The 15,000-nt window shown below is 61.2% G+C and overlaps 4 protein-coding genes across 4 annotated transcripts; 3 read left to right on the forward strand and 1 right to left on the reverse strand.

The window, feature by feature from the left end:
• Positions 1-477: 477 nt before the first annotated feature.
• ENH_00086510 (saccharopine dehydrogenase, putative) lies at positions 478-3,149 on the forward strand (the record flags this gene model as incomplete). Its single annotated transcript, XM_013582811.1, is given in 6 exon segments — positions 478-547; positions 787-950; positions 1,359-1,525; positions 1,864-1,941; positions 2,388-2,901; positions 2,919-3,149. The coding sequence occupies 6 exon segments, from the start codon at positions 478-480 to the stop codon at positions 3,147-3,149; spliced, it is 1,224 nt and encodes a 407-aa protein (XP_013438265.1).
• A 2,322-nt stretch (positions 3,150-5,471) lies between these two features.
• On the forward strand, positions 5,472-7,174 carry ENH_00074270 (hypothetical protein, conserved; the record flags this gene model as incomplete). Its single annotated transcript, XM_013582812.1, has 2 exons — positions 5,472-5,991; positions 6,783-7,174. 2 exons carry the CDS (start codon positions 5,472-5,474, stop codon positions 7,172-7,174), a joined length of 912 nt encoding a protein of 303 aa, XP_013438266.1.
• Positions 7,175-7,775: 601 nt separating this feature from the next.
• ENH_00074280 (hypothetical protein, conserved) lies at positions 7,776-10,489 on the reverse strand (the record flags this gene model as incomplete). Its single annotated transcript, XM_013582813.1, has 3 exons — positions 7,776-9,186; positions 9,417-10,084; positions 10,304-10,489. The coding sequence occupies 3 exons, from the start codon at positions 10,487-10,489 to the stop codon at positions 7,776-7,778; spliced, it is 2,265 nt and encodes a 754-aa protein (XP_013438267.1).
• Positions 10,490-11,917: 1,428 nt separating this feature from the next.
• Positions 11,918-14,668, forward strand: ENH_00086520 (hypothetical protein, conserved; the record flags this gene model as incomplete). Its single annotated transcript, XM_013582814.1, has 2 exons — positions 11,918-13,081; positions 13,247-14,668. 2 exons carry the CDS (start codon positions 11,918-11,920, stop codon positions 14,666-14,668), a joined length of 2,586 nt encoding a protein of 861 aa, XP_013438268.1.
• Positions 14,669-15,000: the final 332 nt, after the last annotated feature.

The following is a 15,000-nucleotide window of genomic DNA, read 5'->3' on the forward strand; positions in this document are numbered from 1 at the left end:
TATGTACACCTGAGAATATCTGTTTTTGCAGATTAATAGCGGAGTATTTGTGCAGCAACTACGGCCCTCATTCTGGAGTGAAGTTCGTTTTGGCGGCTCGAAGTTCAGCAAAGCTTTTGGACTTCAAAAAAGAACTTCTCCGCAAATTCGACTTCGAAGAAAAAGACATTTCGACGCAAGTGGCGGATGTGGAGGACTATGCTTCGCTTCTCGGCCTCGCCCGCAGGTCCCAAACCCTAAACCCTAAACCCTAAACCCTAAACCCTAAACCGCCGGCCCAGACCCTCCCGCGCCCCGCCAAACCCCACGCCTGCAGCAGCAGCAGCAGCAGCAGCAGTGCAGCCTGCACGCGCGGGCTGCGCTTGGCGCTTAGGGTTTGGGGGCTGGGGTTTGGGGTTTGGGGTTTAGGGTTTAGGGTTTAGGGTTTAGGGTTTGCGCTGCAGGTGCCGCGTGCTCATCACCACTGTGGGGCCCTACATGCTCTACGGAGAGCCCGTGGCCAGGGCCTGCGTGGAGGCGCGGACGCACTACTGCGACTTGACTGCAGGTCAGCAGCAGCAGCAGCAGCAGCAGCAGCAGCAGCAGCAGCAGCAGCGCAGCAGCAGCAGCAGCAGCAGCAGGCTGCGTGCTGCTGCGTGCTGCCGTGTCAGTTCGCGGGTGTCCGCGCGCGCGTGCCGCCCCAGTGCGTGCGGCAGCAGCAGCAGCAGCAGCAGCAGCTGCTGCTGCTGCTGCCCGCAGCGCCACCCACCGCCGCTGCTGCTGCTGCTGCTGCTGCTGCTGCTGCAGAGATGCCGTTTGTGGCGATGCTGCATGCGCGGCACGGCCTCGCAGCAAAAGAGAGGGGAGTGAAGTTAATTTCTTTTTGCGGCTTCGACAGCATTCCCAGCGACTTGTGTGTCTTCATGATTCAAAACAAAGCCATTGAACTCACTGGCAAACCCTGCAAAGAGGTGCGCCTCCTGCTGCTGCTGCTGCTGCTGCTGCTGCTGCTGCTGCTGCTGCTGCTGCTGCTGCTGCTGGGGCTGCTGCTGGGGGTGCTGCGGCTGCTGGGGGCTCGGATCTGCTGCTGCGGGGCGGCGCGGGGACGCGGGGATGCGCGCGCGCCCTTTGCTGCTGAGCCCTTGCAGCAGCAGCAGCAGCAGCAGCAGCAGCAGCAACAGCAGCAGCAGCAGCAGCAGCAGCAGCAGCGTGTGTGTGTGCTGAAGCACCTGCAGCGCGCAACCCCTTGAGTCCCGTTGCTCTTCTCCCTACCCTCTCCTCCCCCTAAACCCTAAACCCCAAACCCTAGACCCCAAACCCTAAACCCCAAACCCTAAACCCTAAACCCTAAACCCTAAACCCTAAACCCTTGTGCGCAGGTGAAGCTGGCGGTGCGGAGCATTCGGGGCGGGGTTTCTGGAGCCACAATAGAGTCTGCGTTGAATGTGATGGGCCACAGCAGCATGTCAAACCCTTACTATTTGCTGCAGCATGCAGCAGACAACTCCCAAACCCTCGGCCAGCAGCTGCCCGTTCAGCCCAGGGTGTAAGCCCTCCTGCTGCTGCTGCTGCTGCTGCTGCTGCTGCTGCTGCTGCTGCTGGGGCTGGGGCTGGGGCTGCTGCTGGGGCTGGGGCCGTCGCTGGGGCTGTCGCCGTTGTGGTGGTAGCTGCTGCTGTGCTGCTGCTGCTGCTGCTGCTGCTGCTGCTGTGGCTGCTGCTGCTGATGTGGCTGTGGCTGCGGCCATTGGGGAGGTTGGGTGGGGCTGGGAGGGTGCTGCTGCTGTTGGCTTTGCTGCCACCTGCGGGCGTTTGCTGCAGCTGTGCTGCTACTGCTGCTGCTGCTACTGCTGCTGCTGCTGCTGCTGCTGCTGCTGCTGCTTTCAGCTGCGCGCTGCACTACGACCAAGACTTCGGCTATTCAACTTTCTTCGTGATGTCGAGAGTCAACGAAAACGTTGTGCGGTGAGGCCTCAAGTGCAACAGCAGCAGCAGCAGCAGCAGCAGCAGCAGCAGCTGCTGCTGCTGCTGCTGCTGCTGCTGGGTTAGGGGCCGTGGGGAGGTGCAGCAGCCGAAGCAGCAGCAGGGCCAGCAAAGCCCGCAGCACTAAACTAAATGGAAGGAAGCTAAATCTGCTGCTCTGCTAAACCCTAAACCCCAAACCCTAAACCCTAGTCCCTAAAAGCCACTGCCACACACTGCTGCTGCTGCTGCTGCTGCTGCTGCTGCTGGCTGAGGCGCCCGTGCAGCAGAGCACGTGCCCGCGCAGCAGCAAGAGCTAGCCAGCAGCAAACTGGTGAACGCGTGTGTGTTGCGTTGCTGCTGCCGCCGTTCCGCCGCCGCCGCTGCTGCTGCTGCCGCCGCTGCTGCTGCTGCTGCTGCTGCTGCTGCTGCTGCTGCTGCTGCTGCAGGTGGACGAACGCGCTGCTGGGTTACCGGTACGGGCCCTCGTTTGTGTACTACGAAATGCTGGCGTGCAGCTTCAACTTGTTGACTGCTGCAGTGGTGCTGGTGTGTACGTACACCTCGCTGCTGGCTGTGGGGTGTCCAGTGAGCCGGCTGCTGCTGCGGCTGCTGCGGCTGCTGCCTGCTGCTGGGGAGGGCCCGAGTGTACGTACACTGCGCAGCGGCTGCTTCCGCATGGAGGCTGTGGGGCGCTGCAGCGCCGGCACTCTTCGTGCTGCAGTTGGCAGCAGCTGGGGAGATCCTGGCTATTCCGAAACAGCAAAAATGATTGCAGAAACAGCTCTTGCTGTTGCTCTCGAGCTCAGCTGCTGCAGCAAACTCACGGGCACTCTCTCTCCTGCTGCTGCTGCTGGCGAGCCCCTCATTCGCCGCCTCAGGGCCAAGGGGCTGCAGGTCGAAGTCAACCTCGAGCCCGCAGCAGCAGCAGCAGCAGCGCAGCAGCAGCAGCAGCAGCAGGAGGTCCGCCCCGCCACCAGGAAGCTCTGACACCGCGCGCGACACTGCAGCTGCTGCTGCCAGCTGCGTCGCAGGCTGCTGCAGCACAGCTGCCAGCGAGACGCAGCAGCAGCAGCAGCAGCAGCAGCAACAGCAGCGGCAGCAGCAGCAGCAGCAGCAGCAAACACGCCGGCTGCAGCACCAGCCGCAGCAGCAGCGTGTTGCTGGAGAAGGAAGAACGGCCGCTGCTGCTGCAGCAGAAGAGCAAGTAGCTAGCTAGACAACAGAAGCAGCTTGCCACTAGAGAAAGGCTGCTGCTGCTGCTGCAGCAGCTCGCCACGAGAGAATAGCTGCTGCTGCAGTTCAGAAACGCTGCAGCAGCAGCAGCAGCTGGCGCGGCCGGCCCCACACCTCTTTCAGGTGTACGTACACCGCAGCGCACTGAAACACCGAAACTGATTCGTCTTCAAAACTTATCCGAAGCCTTTTCTGCTGCTGCTGCTCTCGGCTTGCTGCTGCTGCTGCTCGGCTTGCTGCTGCTGCTGCTCGGCTAGTTGAAGACAGCAGCAGCTGCAGGTGTAGACCGAATATGCAAAAATTACATTAGTCGTTGTTGTACTGTCAGCAGCAACTGCTGCTGCTGCAGCAGCAGCAACAGTCCTGCAAGCTCTGCAGCAGCGCAGCAACAGCTGCTGCTGCAGCGGCGGTCGATGCTGCGTCAGCAGCGCAGCAGCAGTTGCTGCTGTAGCAGCGGCTGCTGCTGCATCAGCAGCACAGACCGCTGTTGCATTTCTGCAAGTGCTGCAGCAACGCCCCAGTAACTGTAACAGGTGGCGCTGCAGCAGCAACAGCAGCAGCTGCAACAGCTGCAGCTGCTGCAGCTGCAGCTGCTGCAGCTGCAGCTGCTGCAGCTGCAGCTGCTGCAGCTGCAGCTGCTGTAGCAGCTGCTGCAGCAGCTGCCTCAGCAAACTAGAGGGTCCCTCGACTCCCTGTTCCCCAGCCTGCCTCTCCAGGCCGCGCGGGTAGCAGCAGCAGCTGCTGCAGCAGCTTCTGCAGCAGCAGCAGCAGCAGCAGCAAAAGGTCTGCAGCAAGACACGGTGCACTTGCGCAGGCAAGAGAATATATATGTGCCTGCTGCCATGAAGGCCAAACTCAGCAGCAGCAGCAGCAAACCGGAGCCCCACATGAGGGGCTGGCGTGGCTGATCGAGCAGCAGCAAGCGCCCTGCTGCTGCTGCTGCTGCTGCAGACGAGGCGTGCGCAGCAGGCGCAGCAGCAGCTGCTGGCAGCAGCTGCAGCGCACGCATCAGCAGCAGCAGCTCTACAACAGCAACTGCAGCGAGCAGCAGCAGCACCACGCAGATGCCCCAGCGCGCCTCCACCGCTGCAGGCTGAAGCCAGCAAGGCCACACGCTGCTGCTGCTGCTGCTGCTGCTGCTGCTGCTGCTGATGGCATCACCTGCGGGGCTGCTGCAGGCTGCCTTCATGGCCTGCACCCACGTCTGGACAGCCTTAATTAGGATCTCTGCATGCAGCAGCAGCAGCAGCAGCAGCTGCCAGCAGCAGCAATAAGCAGTGGCAACGGGAAGAGCAGCAGCAACAGCAGCAGAAGCCGCAGCAGGGGCACCAACAGGCAGCAGCAGCAGCAGCAGCAATAAGCAGCCAGAGCTGCAGTAAGCGGCATCAGCAGCAGCAGCAGCAGCAGCAGCAAGCGGCGATGACAGCAGCAGCAGCAGGACAAAGAAACGACGGAGAAGCAAATGAACTAATAAGAAAAGGGTCTGTTTCCCAGCAGCAGCAGCAGCAGCAGCAGCAGCAAAATGGAGCAGCAACAAAAACGAAGCAACAGCAGGCGGCTCACGGTTTGTTGCAGCGCAGGCGCCCACAGCAGCCGGAACAGCAAAAACAAGAAATCCCACAGGCTGCTGCTGCTGCTGCTGCTGCTGCAGTTGCTGCTGCTGCTGCTGCAGTTGCTGCTGCTGCTCCAGCTCCTGCTGCTGCAGCAGACGACGCTCTGCCTGTAGGTAGGCTGGCGTGGGCGGATCTTGCACATCCACTGCCATCTTGCTGCTGCTGCTGCTGCTGCTGCTGCTGTTGCTGTTGCTGCCGCTGCTGCTGCTGGTGCTGCTGCTGCTGCTACTGATGTATAGAGTTTGGAGCTCTAGTGGTGGCTCTGTGCTTTGAGGGGCTCCTGCCCGCCGGATTGCACTGGCAGCGAGCAGCAGCAGCAGCAGCAGCAGCAGCAGCAGCAGCAGCACCTGCGGCTGCCGCAGCTGCAGCAGCAGCTGCTCCACAGAAAGGTAATGGCCTGGCTGGGGGCCCCCCAAGGCTTCTAGAGCAAGAGCAGGCACTGCCAGAAAGCCTCCTAAATAAATACCCTAAACCCTAAACCCTAAACCCTAAACCCTAAACCCTAAACCCTAAACCCTAAACCCTAGATCTTGAGTGCTGCCGCGGCCCTGTGGCTCTCGCTGGCGCCGCTGCTGGAAGTCTAGCGCTCGGGCCGTGGCCCCTAGGGTTTAGGGTTTAGGGTTTAGGGTTTAGGGTTTAGGGTTTGGACCTGCAGCGTGGAGGGTGGGGACAGTCTCGCTGAGCATGCTTCTGGACAGCAGCAGCAGCAGCAGCAGCTGCAGCGCGCCAAAACCCGAAACACTTGCAGGCAAAAGAGCAGCACCAGAAATGGAAAAGAGGGGGCAAAAGAGAGACACCAGCAGCAGCGCTGCTGCCTTTTGCATGCTGCAGCAGCTGCAGCGGCACGGCGCTGCTGCTGCTGCTGCTGCTGCTGCAGCAGGAGCAGCAGCAGCAGCAGAGCCCGCAGCAGCAGAGCCGCGCGGAGAAAGGAACGGCGACGAAGGCAGCGCCCGCTGTGATCCTGCTGCTGCAGGTCCTGCTGCTGCTGCTGCTGGCTCTGCTGCTGCTGCGGCAGGTGCTGCTTCTGCTGCTGCTGCTGCTGCTGCTGCTGCTGCTGCTGCTGCTCCCTTGCGAGGCATGAGTGTCTTCCGCAGCATCACTTGGCCCACTGCGGAGCAGCAGGCGCCGCAGCAGCTGAGGCAGACGCCCAGCAGCAGCGAGCCCCCCATCGCTGCTGCTGCTGCTGCTGCTGCTGCTGCTGCAGGTGCTGCTGCTGCTCCTGTTAAGCTGTTGTTGGTGCCTCAGCTGCGCGAGCCGCCGCTGCTGTTGCCGCTGCTGTTGCTGCTGCTGTTAACGATGCTGCTGCTGCTGCTGCTGCTTACGATGCTGCTGCTGCTGCGGCGGCCGCTGGCTTGCTGCCTTGTAGCTGGAAACACACCCCACGCTGCTGCAGCTCACGTGTCCTGCAGCAGCAGCAGCAGCAGTGGCAGCAGCAGCAGCTGCTGCTGCTGCAGGAAGGAAATGTCCTAGAAGCCTTGTGTCTTGAAGAAATTTATAGCAATACTACTGCTACTGCTGCGCTCAGAGTTGACTGAGGCCTTGCCTGGCAGCAGCAGCAGCAGCAGGAGCTGCAGCAGCAGCAGCAGCAGCACTTCGGCTTCTTGGCTGTGCCGCTCTTGCTGCTCGCTCCCTTCACTGAAGTTTAGTAGGCAATGAGTTTATATTTCAGTTAATTGTCATTGAGCCCATCAAGAAGAGCAGCAGCAGCAGCAGCAGCAGCTGTTGCTGCTGCTGCTGCAGCAGCTGCAGGACAGACCAGACCAGACCACAGCAGGCAGCAGGCGCCGCCGCCTGACTTGCTGCTGCTTGTCTTCTTTTTGAGTCAATTTGAATAAAATTAATTAAATTAAATTATTTAATTATCCCCAGAAAGTCTTTTGCTGCTGAAGAACTCTCCCCAGCCACACCGCAGCAGCAGCAGCAGCAGCAGCAGCAGCAGCAGCGGCGCAGTGTCAACAAATAGAAGTAGACCGTTCGTCTGCTCGCCCTTTCCAGAGCCAGTAGCAGCAGAACAAGCAGCAGCAGTAGCACACGCTGCAGCAGCAGTAGCACACGCTGCAGCAGCAGTAGCACACGCTGCAGCAGCAGCACAAGAAGCACATGCAGCAGCAGCAGTACATGCAGCAGCGGCAGCAACAGCACAGGTAGCAGCGGCAGCAGCAGAAGCAGCAGAAGTAGCAGCAGCAGCATCAGCACGAGTAGCAGCAGCAGCAGAAGTAGCAGCAGGAGAAGTAGCAGCAGCAGGAGAAGTAGCTGCAGCAGCAGTAGCAGCAGCACAAGCAGCAGCAGCAGCAGCAGTAGCAGCAGCACAAGCAGCAGCAGCAGGTGCAGCACAAGCAGCAGCAGCAGCAGCAGCACAAGCAGCAGCAGCAGCAGCAGCGCCATGAAAAATTTGGCAAAAGGGTTTGTCCCCGTCTCCCTTTTGGGAGTCAAAGGGCCACTGGGGTGTACGTACACCCCAACGCACCCAAACTTGCTGGCAGCAAATCTGCCTCGGCCAAATACTCTAAATGCAGCAGCAGCAGCAAATCTAAAGCCACATGCTGCTGCTGCAGCAGCAGCAGCAACAGATCTAAAGTCACATGCTGCAACAGCAGCAGCAGCAGATGCAGCAGCAAAAGCGGCTGCCGCCGCTGCAGCTGCTGTTTCTGCTGCTGCAGCTGCTGCTGCTGCCGCTGCTGCCCCTGCTGCTGCAGCAGCTGCTGCTGCAGCAGCTGCTGCTGCAGCAGCTGCTGCTGCTGCTGAGTTCGTTGCTGGCTCACGGCTGTTGCTGCTGCAGCATCTGCAGCAGCAAGACTCGGCGGCGAGCAGAAGGGCACTGGCTAGCTGTGGGTAGCTACACTGGCTAGCCACAGCTAGCTGCAGCTGCTGCTGCGGAGACGCCGCAGCGCTGCTGCTGCTGCTGCTGCTGCTGCTGCTGCTTCTGTACCTGCGGTTCTGCAAATCGGTCTCCCGCAGCACCGGCGGTCGACCTTCTTGCTGCTGCTGCTAGTGCTGCTGTTGCTGCTGCTGCTGCTGCTGCTGCTGCTGCTGCTGTTCATTTTCTGGTTCGGAGTGTATGTCGAGCTTAACGTCGGGCGCCGTTGGGGCGCCTGCTGCTGCTGCTGCTGCTGCTGCTGCTCCGCCGCGCCCGGGTGCTGCTGCTGCTGCTGCTGCTGCTGCTGCTGCTGCTGCTGCTGGGGCAGGGAAGGCCCAAGACCAGGCGAGGGTGGCAGCAGCAGCAGCAAGGGGAACAGCAGCAAAAGTAGCAGCAGTTGCTGCATGCGAAACCCCCCAAGGCACAACAAACCAAAGATAAGCAGCAGCAAAAGAGCGCATGCAAAGGAGGCCGCAGAGGGGCACTGTCAGTACACCGCAGAGCATGCCTGCTGCTGCTGCTGCTGCTGTTGTGCTGCTGCGCAGCCCCAGCAGCAGCGGCGGCAGCACTGCAGCAGACACAAAGTTCGAAACTAAAAACAAAATAACTAAATTATCACTCCAGCTAATGGCCAGCAGCAAACAAGGCAGCTGCAGCAGCAAAAAGCCCCAGAAGCGGTACGCCCGCAGCGCCTTCTCCCCCCCGCTGCTGCTGCTGCTGCTGCTGCTGCTGCTGCTGCTGCTGCTGCTGCTGCTGCTGGGGGGCATGTGCCGGCCCAGGATGTCTGCTGCAATGATCCACGGCAAAGCGTTTTGTGCTGCGTCGGCGGAGCTGAGGGCCAGCAGCGCAGCAGCAGCAAACACGCAGGAGGACAGCAGCAAGTTGCTGCTGCTGCTGCTGCTGAAGAGCGAGAAGAGGGGCGCCCTCCCGACAGCCGCTGCTGCTGCTGCTGCCGCTTCTGCTGCTGCTGCTGCTTCCGCAGCAGAGCCCGCTGCTGCTGCTGCTGCTGCCGTCTGCCGGTCGAAGGCTGCAGCAGCCACCACGCCCGTGAAGCCCACGAACAGCAGCACCGGAGCCACTGCAGCAGCAGCAGCAGCAACAGCTTGCTGCAGCTGCTGCTGCGTCTTGGCCCGCCCAGCCCGAGCCCAAACTGCCTGGTCTATTATATAAGCTGGAGGATAAGACAGCAGCATAACAAGTCCTGCAACAAGTCCGTCTTTGCTGCAGCGCAGCAGCGGCTGCAGCGTGCCTGCTGCTGCTGCTGCTGCTGCAGCGCGCGCCGCGTACGGCAGCAGCAGCAGCAGCAGCAGCAGCAGCAGCGGCAGCTGCAGCAGGTCCGTGAACCGAGAAGCTCTGTAGCCAAACAAAAAGGAATAAATAAAAGCAGCAAACTGCACACTTCCCGACACTGCAGCAGCAGGCAAAGACGGACACAGCAGCTGTGCTGCAGCAGCAACAAATGCTGCTTCTCCTGCTGCTGACAGCAGCATCGACAGCGCAGCAGCAGCAGACAGACACACGTGGTGTAGGCGCCCGAAGCGGCTGCAAGCAGCAAAACAATTCCAAAATAAAATAAATAAATAAAAAGAAATAAAAAATAAATAATAATAAATAAAAATAAATTAAAAAAATTATTAAGAATGACTCAGCATATATTCAGAAAGACCAACAGCTCGAGAAACAGCAGCAGCAGCAAAAGCGACTGCAGCAGCAGCAGCAGCAACAGCAGCAGCACAGCAGCAGCAGCAGCAGCAGCAGCAAGGGCTACTTACAGCAGCACGAACTCCACTAGGCCAAAGTCCTGGCGCCGCTGCACCTCAAGAGGCGCTTCGCCCTCGCTATCCTGCTGCTTTTCTTGCTGCCGCTGCTGCTGCTCTTCTTGCTGCTGCTGCTGCTGCTCCTCTTGCTGCTGCTGCTGCTCCTCCCCCTGCTGCAGCTGCTGCTGCCGCTGCTCCTCCTGCTCCTCTTGCTGCTGCTGCTGCAGCTCGACGGCGGTAAGGCAGCAGCTGCTGGCGGTAGTAGCCATTAGGGTGCCCGCGAGCTCCAGCTCTTTCTGCTGCTGCTGCTGCTGTTCTTGCTGCTGCTGCTGCTGCTGCTGCTGCTGCTTGCGTGCATCTCTGAGCTTGTTCCTGGCCGTAAGGAGGAGGCGCTTGCGCTCCTTTTGCTGCTGCAGCAGCAGCAGCTGCTGCTGCTGCTGCTGCTGCTTGAGGTCTCGGAGCGCAGCGTGCACCTTGGGGGCGAGCAGCCCCAGCAGCAGCGGGGAAGCAGCAGCAGCAGCAGCATACAAGCAGCAAATAACAACTGACTTTGCTTCCCAACTCAAAGCTGGAGGCAAAAAGATAATCCAAGACCCCACAGAGCATGCAAAGAAAGACAAAGACAGCCGCAGCCAGCTGTCGCTGCCGCCCCCGATGAACTGCAGCAAAGACCCCACGCCTGCCTGCAGCAGCAGCAGCAGCAGCAGCAGCAGCAGCAGCAGCAGCGGACACACACGCGGGCTGTTGCAAGGCGCAGCACGGCCTCCGTGGGAAGCCCAGCGGCGGCAGCAGCAGTGCAAAGAAACGCAGCAGCAACAGCGGCAGCAGCAGCAACAGCAACAGATGCAACTGCAGCAGCAGCAGCAGAAGCAACTGCAGCAGCAGCAGCAGCAGCAGCATACTTGCGGGACCCTCTTCTTGCAGAAGCAGAAGGAAATAATAATTGCAAAAAGGACGGAGAGCTCAGCAGCCAGCAGCAAAGACAGGCCCCAGCCAAAGGGCAGCAGACCCTCCTCTGTTCCTGCTGCAGCAGCAGCAGCAGCAGCTGCTGCTGCTGCTGCTGCTGGTTCTGCAGCTTCTGGCTCCATCGCAGCAGCGTCAGAGGCAGCGGGCCCAGCGGCAGCGAGAAGTGCAGCAGCAGCTGTCCTAGACCCTGCTGCTCTTGTTGCTGCACTTGCTGCAGCAGCAGCAGCAGTTGCAGCAGCAGCAGCAGCAGCAGAGCTCAGAAGGCCAAGACACCGCGCGAAGAAGGCCTTAAAATTTGCTGTTGCTGCTTCTGAAGGGCCCCCCGCCTCTGCTGCCACCCCACTGCTGCTGCTGCTGCTGCTGCTGCTGCGGATACTGCTGCTGCTTCCCCAACAAGCCACTTCCGTTTGAGTTTAAATTTGCTTTTAAAACCCTTAGCAGCAAAAAGGAAAAGTTGAGGTGCAGCAGAAGTAGCAGCAGCCCCGAAACTGCAGAGCGGCTGGCTGCTGCTGCCACTGCTGCTGCTGTGGCTGCTGCTGGCAGCAGGTGTGATGCCCAGCAGCAGCATGGGCGCTCGCTGCTGCTGCTGCTGCTGCCGCCCCTGCTGCTGTTGCTGCTGCTGCTGCTGCGATCACAACACCCCCGTTAGTGCAGCGGAAAAAAAGTTGAAATTATTTTTGCTGCTCCAACGGACAGCAGTTGCTGCAGCACTGACTGCAGCAACAACAGTAGCAAGACCAGCAGCAGCAGCAGCAGCAGCGGCAGCTGCTGCTGCTGCTGCCCGGTGGCATTGTTCACTCTCCTTCGTTCTTTCTCTCTCCAGATTTGCTGCTGCAGCAGCACGGATATCCGCACTGCAGGGTGTACATACACCTCAGCTCTGTTTATGCTGGCGTGGGCTTTCAGGGGCAGAGCTGCTGCTGCTGCCGCTGCCACTGCTGTTGCTGCTGCTCCAGCTGGCTCGTTACGGCAGCTGTAGAGCGTAGCGTGCTGCAGCAGCAGCAGCAGCAAACTTATTGTTGACAGCAGGACCAAACTCTAGGAGTAGCAGCAGCAGCAGCACGAGGTTTGGCGCTTCCCCAGCCTTGCCGTGTTGCAGCAGCGGCAGCAGCGGCAGCAGCGGCAGCAGCAGCGGCAGCAGCAGCAGCAGCGGCAGCAACGCAGCAGCAGCAGCGGCCGCAGCGGCCGCATTAGCAGCTTGTGTGCAACGCAGCAGCAGCTGAAGCAGCAGCAGCAGCAGCTACGCTCTGCACAGGGTAGCAGCGCAGCACGCGCTGCAGGAGCTTCTGCGTGACTGCATTTGAGAGGCAGCAGCAGCAGCAGCAGCAATAGCAACAAAAGGAGCCGCTGCAGCTCGCGGAGCAGCAGCAGCGGCGGCAAAAACAAGAGCAGCAGCAGCAGCAGCAGCAGCAGCAGCATGAGCTTGCCCTTGCTGCGGAGCAAGCACTCACACTCACGGCCCATCGACGCAGCTCCCTAAAGCACACCAGCAGCAGCAGCAGCAGCAGCAGCAGCAGCACAGCGCCTCAGTTAGTTTGGGCATCTGGAAAATGGCGGGCATTCCCTCAGACTCTGCTGCAGCAGCAGCAGCAGCAGCAGCAGCAGCAGCAGCAGGGGGAGCAGCAGCTCCCCCCGCGGGTTCGTGGCCCGCCGGGGTCCCTCCGCCGCAGCCGGCGGGGCCGCCGCCGCCCCCGCAGGAGCAGCCCCCGCAGCCGCAGCAGCCGCAGCAGCAGCAGCAGCAGCAGCAGCAGCAGCAGCAGCAGCAGCAGCAGCAGCGGAAGCAGCGGATGAGCGCGCTGGACATTCGGGCCATGTGCAGCAGCATAAAGCCGCTGTGCGAAGGGCTGCGAGTCAGCAACGTTTATGACTGCAGAGTGTGGGGTTTTGGGGGGGGTGCATGCAGCCACAGGTTTGTGCTGAAGCTGTGTGGGGTTGCTGCAGCAGCAAAGCAGCAGCAGCAGCAGCAGCAGCAGCAGCAGCAGAAGCAGCAGCTGCTGCTGCAGCCGGGAGTCGGCTTCTGCCTCACCGAGTGGAAGCGCAGCAAAGACGCGCTGCCCTCGGCCTTCTGCATGCGGCTGCGGAAGCTGCTGCGGGGCAAGCGGCTGCTGCTGCTGCAGCAAATGGGCGCAGACCGCGTGCTGCTGCTGCTGCTGCAGAGCGCCAGCGAGCGCCTCGCCCTTTACCTCGAGATGTATGTCTCTGGCAACTTAATAGTTGCTGACAGCAGCAGCAGCCTCATCATGGCGGTCCTCAGGACCCACTCGCTGCTGCAGCAGGAGCAGCAGCAGCAGCAGCAGCAGCAGCAGCAGGAGCAGCAGGAGCAGCAGCAGCAGCAGCAGGTCGTCAGGGTCGCCGTCGGCAGCCAGTACATTCCCCCCTCCCCTGCTGCTTCGCTGCTGCTCGAGGGCCGCAGCCCAGCAGCCTTCACCCCCGAGTACACTGCTGCGCTGCTGCAGCAGCTGCTGCAGCAGCACCAGCAGCAGCAGCAGCAGCAGCAGCAGCAGCAGCAGCAGCAGAAGCAGAAGCAGCTCACCTGGGGCCAGCTCTTCGCCAAAGTCGTCTGCTTCTCGCACCCCGCGCTGCAGCAGCACTGCCTGCTGCAGCACGGGCTCAAGGCGCAGCAAAAGCTGCCAGCAGAAGCAGCAGAAGCTGCTGCTGCTGCTGCTGCTGCTGCTCCGCAGTTCGCTGCAGCCGTACATGAAGCCATCAAAGCGGTGCGTTGCTGCTGCTGCTGCTGCTTCTGCTGCTGCTGCCTCTGCCGCTGTTGCTGCTGCTGCTGCTTTGCTGCTTTTAGTGGATCGGCTCTCCGCAGTAAGGGGCTAGGGTTTAGGGTTTAGGGTTTAGGGTTTAGGGTCTGGTGCTTCCTGGTGTACGCGCAGCTAGCTGATGTTAGCGGGCCTGGCGACTACTTGGGAGAAGAGCAGCAAGAGCAGCAGCAGCAAGAACAGCAGCAGCAGCAGCAGGAGCAGCAGCAGCAGCAGCGGGCTCGCGAGCGCCAAGGGTATATAATAGCTCGCCGCACTGCAGCAGCAGCGGAGGCAGCAGAGTCAGCAGCAGCAAGCGTGGAGGGCGGGGAGCAGCAGCAGCAGCAGCAGCAGCAGCAGCAGCCTTATGAGATGCTGGAGTTTACTCCGGTGCTGCTGCAGCAGCACGCAGCCTTGCCGGTGCTGAAGGCCCCTGAGCAGCAGAAACGGGACGAAGCAGCAGCAGCGGAAGCAGCAGCAGCAGCAGCTGCTGCTGCTGGCACTGCGTCTGCTGCGACAGCAGCAGCTGCCTCCGCCGCCGCAGCAGCAGCAGCAGCAAGCGGCCCTGCAGCAGCAGCAGCAGAAGCAGCAGGAACTGTCGTGGCTCTCTGGTACCGCACATTTAGCTGCTGCGTAGATGATTACATAGCAGCAGGAGACATGAAGCAGCAGCAGCAGCAGCAGCAGCAGCAGCAAACTGCTGCCTTGAGCCGCGTGGAGAAGATCCAGCAGGACCAGCAGCAGCGGCTGCAGCAGCTGCAGCAGCAGCAGCAGCTGCTGCAGCAGCAGTCCGCAGCAATCGAAGCCAACCTGCAGCTAGTCGATGACGTGCTGCTGCTGCTGCGTGCTGCTGTTGCTGCTGGTGCTTCTTGGGGGGAGCTGCATGTACACCTGAAGGAGCAGCAGCGCAGAGGCCACCCAATTGCTGCTCACATTCACAGGCTGTCTTTGGATAAGAACGAGGCTTTGCTGCTGCTGCCGGCGCCTGCTGCAGCAGACCAGCAGCAGCAGCAGCAGCAGCAGCAGCAGCAGCAGCAGCAGCAGCAGGAGCAGCAGGAGCTGCTGCTGGTCCCTGTGGACTTGTCTCTTTCTGCTTTTGGAAATGTTGAGGCTTTGCATTCGCTGCGAAAGGCTTCGCGGCAAAAGGAGATAAAGACGGAGCAGCAAATGGCGCTTGCTGTTGCTGCTGCTTCTGCTGCTGCTGCAGCAGGCAAAACCCGCAAGCAGCAGCAGCACGCCAAGGGGCCCAAGCCCCAGCAGCAGCAGCAGGAGATCAAAAAGCTCCGCAAGCCCTTCTGGTTCGAGCGCTTCTACTGGTTCATCACCACAGGTCCGCTGCTGCTGCTGCTGCTGCTGCTGCTGCTTCTGCTGCTGCTGCTGCTTCTGCTGCTGCTGCTGTGCCTGCGCGCGGGGGAGTCGGGTGTGGGGTGTTTCCGCGGTCGCGCTTTGGCGCCCCTGCGGGGACGGCCGCGCGCTGCTGCTGCGTGCCGACGCCCGCTGCTGCTGCTGCTGCTGCTGCTGCTGCTGCTGCTGCTGCTGCAGACGGGTACCTGGTGATAGCTGGCCGCGAAGCCCACCAAAACGAGCTGCTGGTGCGGCGGTACATGCAGCAGCACGACTTGTACGTGCATGCGGACATTCACGGAGCAGCAACTTGCGTGATAAAGACGGGTCCGGAGGCAGCAGCAGCAGCAGCAGCAGCAGCTGCTGCTGCTGCCGAGGGCGGCGCAGCAGCAGCAGCAGCAGCAGACGCAGCCCCAGTGCCCCCAGCCACGCTGCAGCAAGCAGCAGAATTTGCTGTCTGCCGCAGCAGCGCCTGGAGCAGCAAAACTCCCGTGGGGGCCTGGTGGGTGTGGGGCAGCCAGGTTTCTAAGGCAGCGCCTTCGGGG

Source organism: Eimeria necatrix, genomic scaffold (assembly GCF_000499385.1).
Source record: "Eimeria necatrix Houghton genomic scaffold, Enh_scaff751, whole genome shotgun sequence".
Classification (NCBI taxonomy): domain Eukaryota; phylum Apicomplexa; class Conoidasida; order Eucoccidiorida; family Eimeriidae; genus Eimeria; species Eimeria necatrix.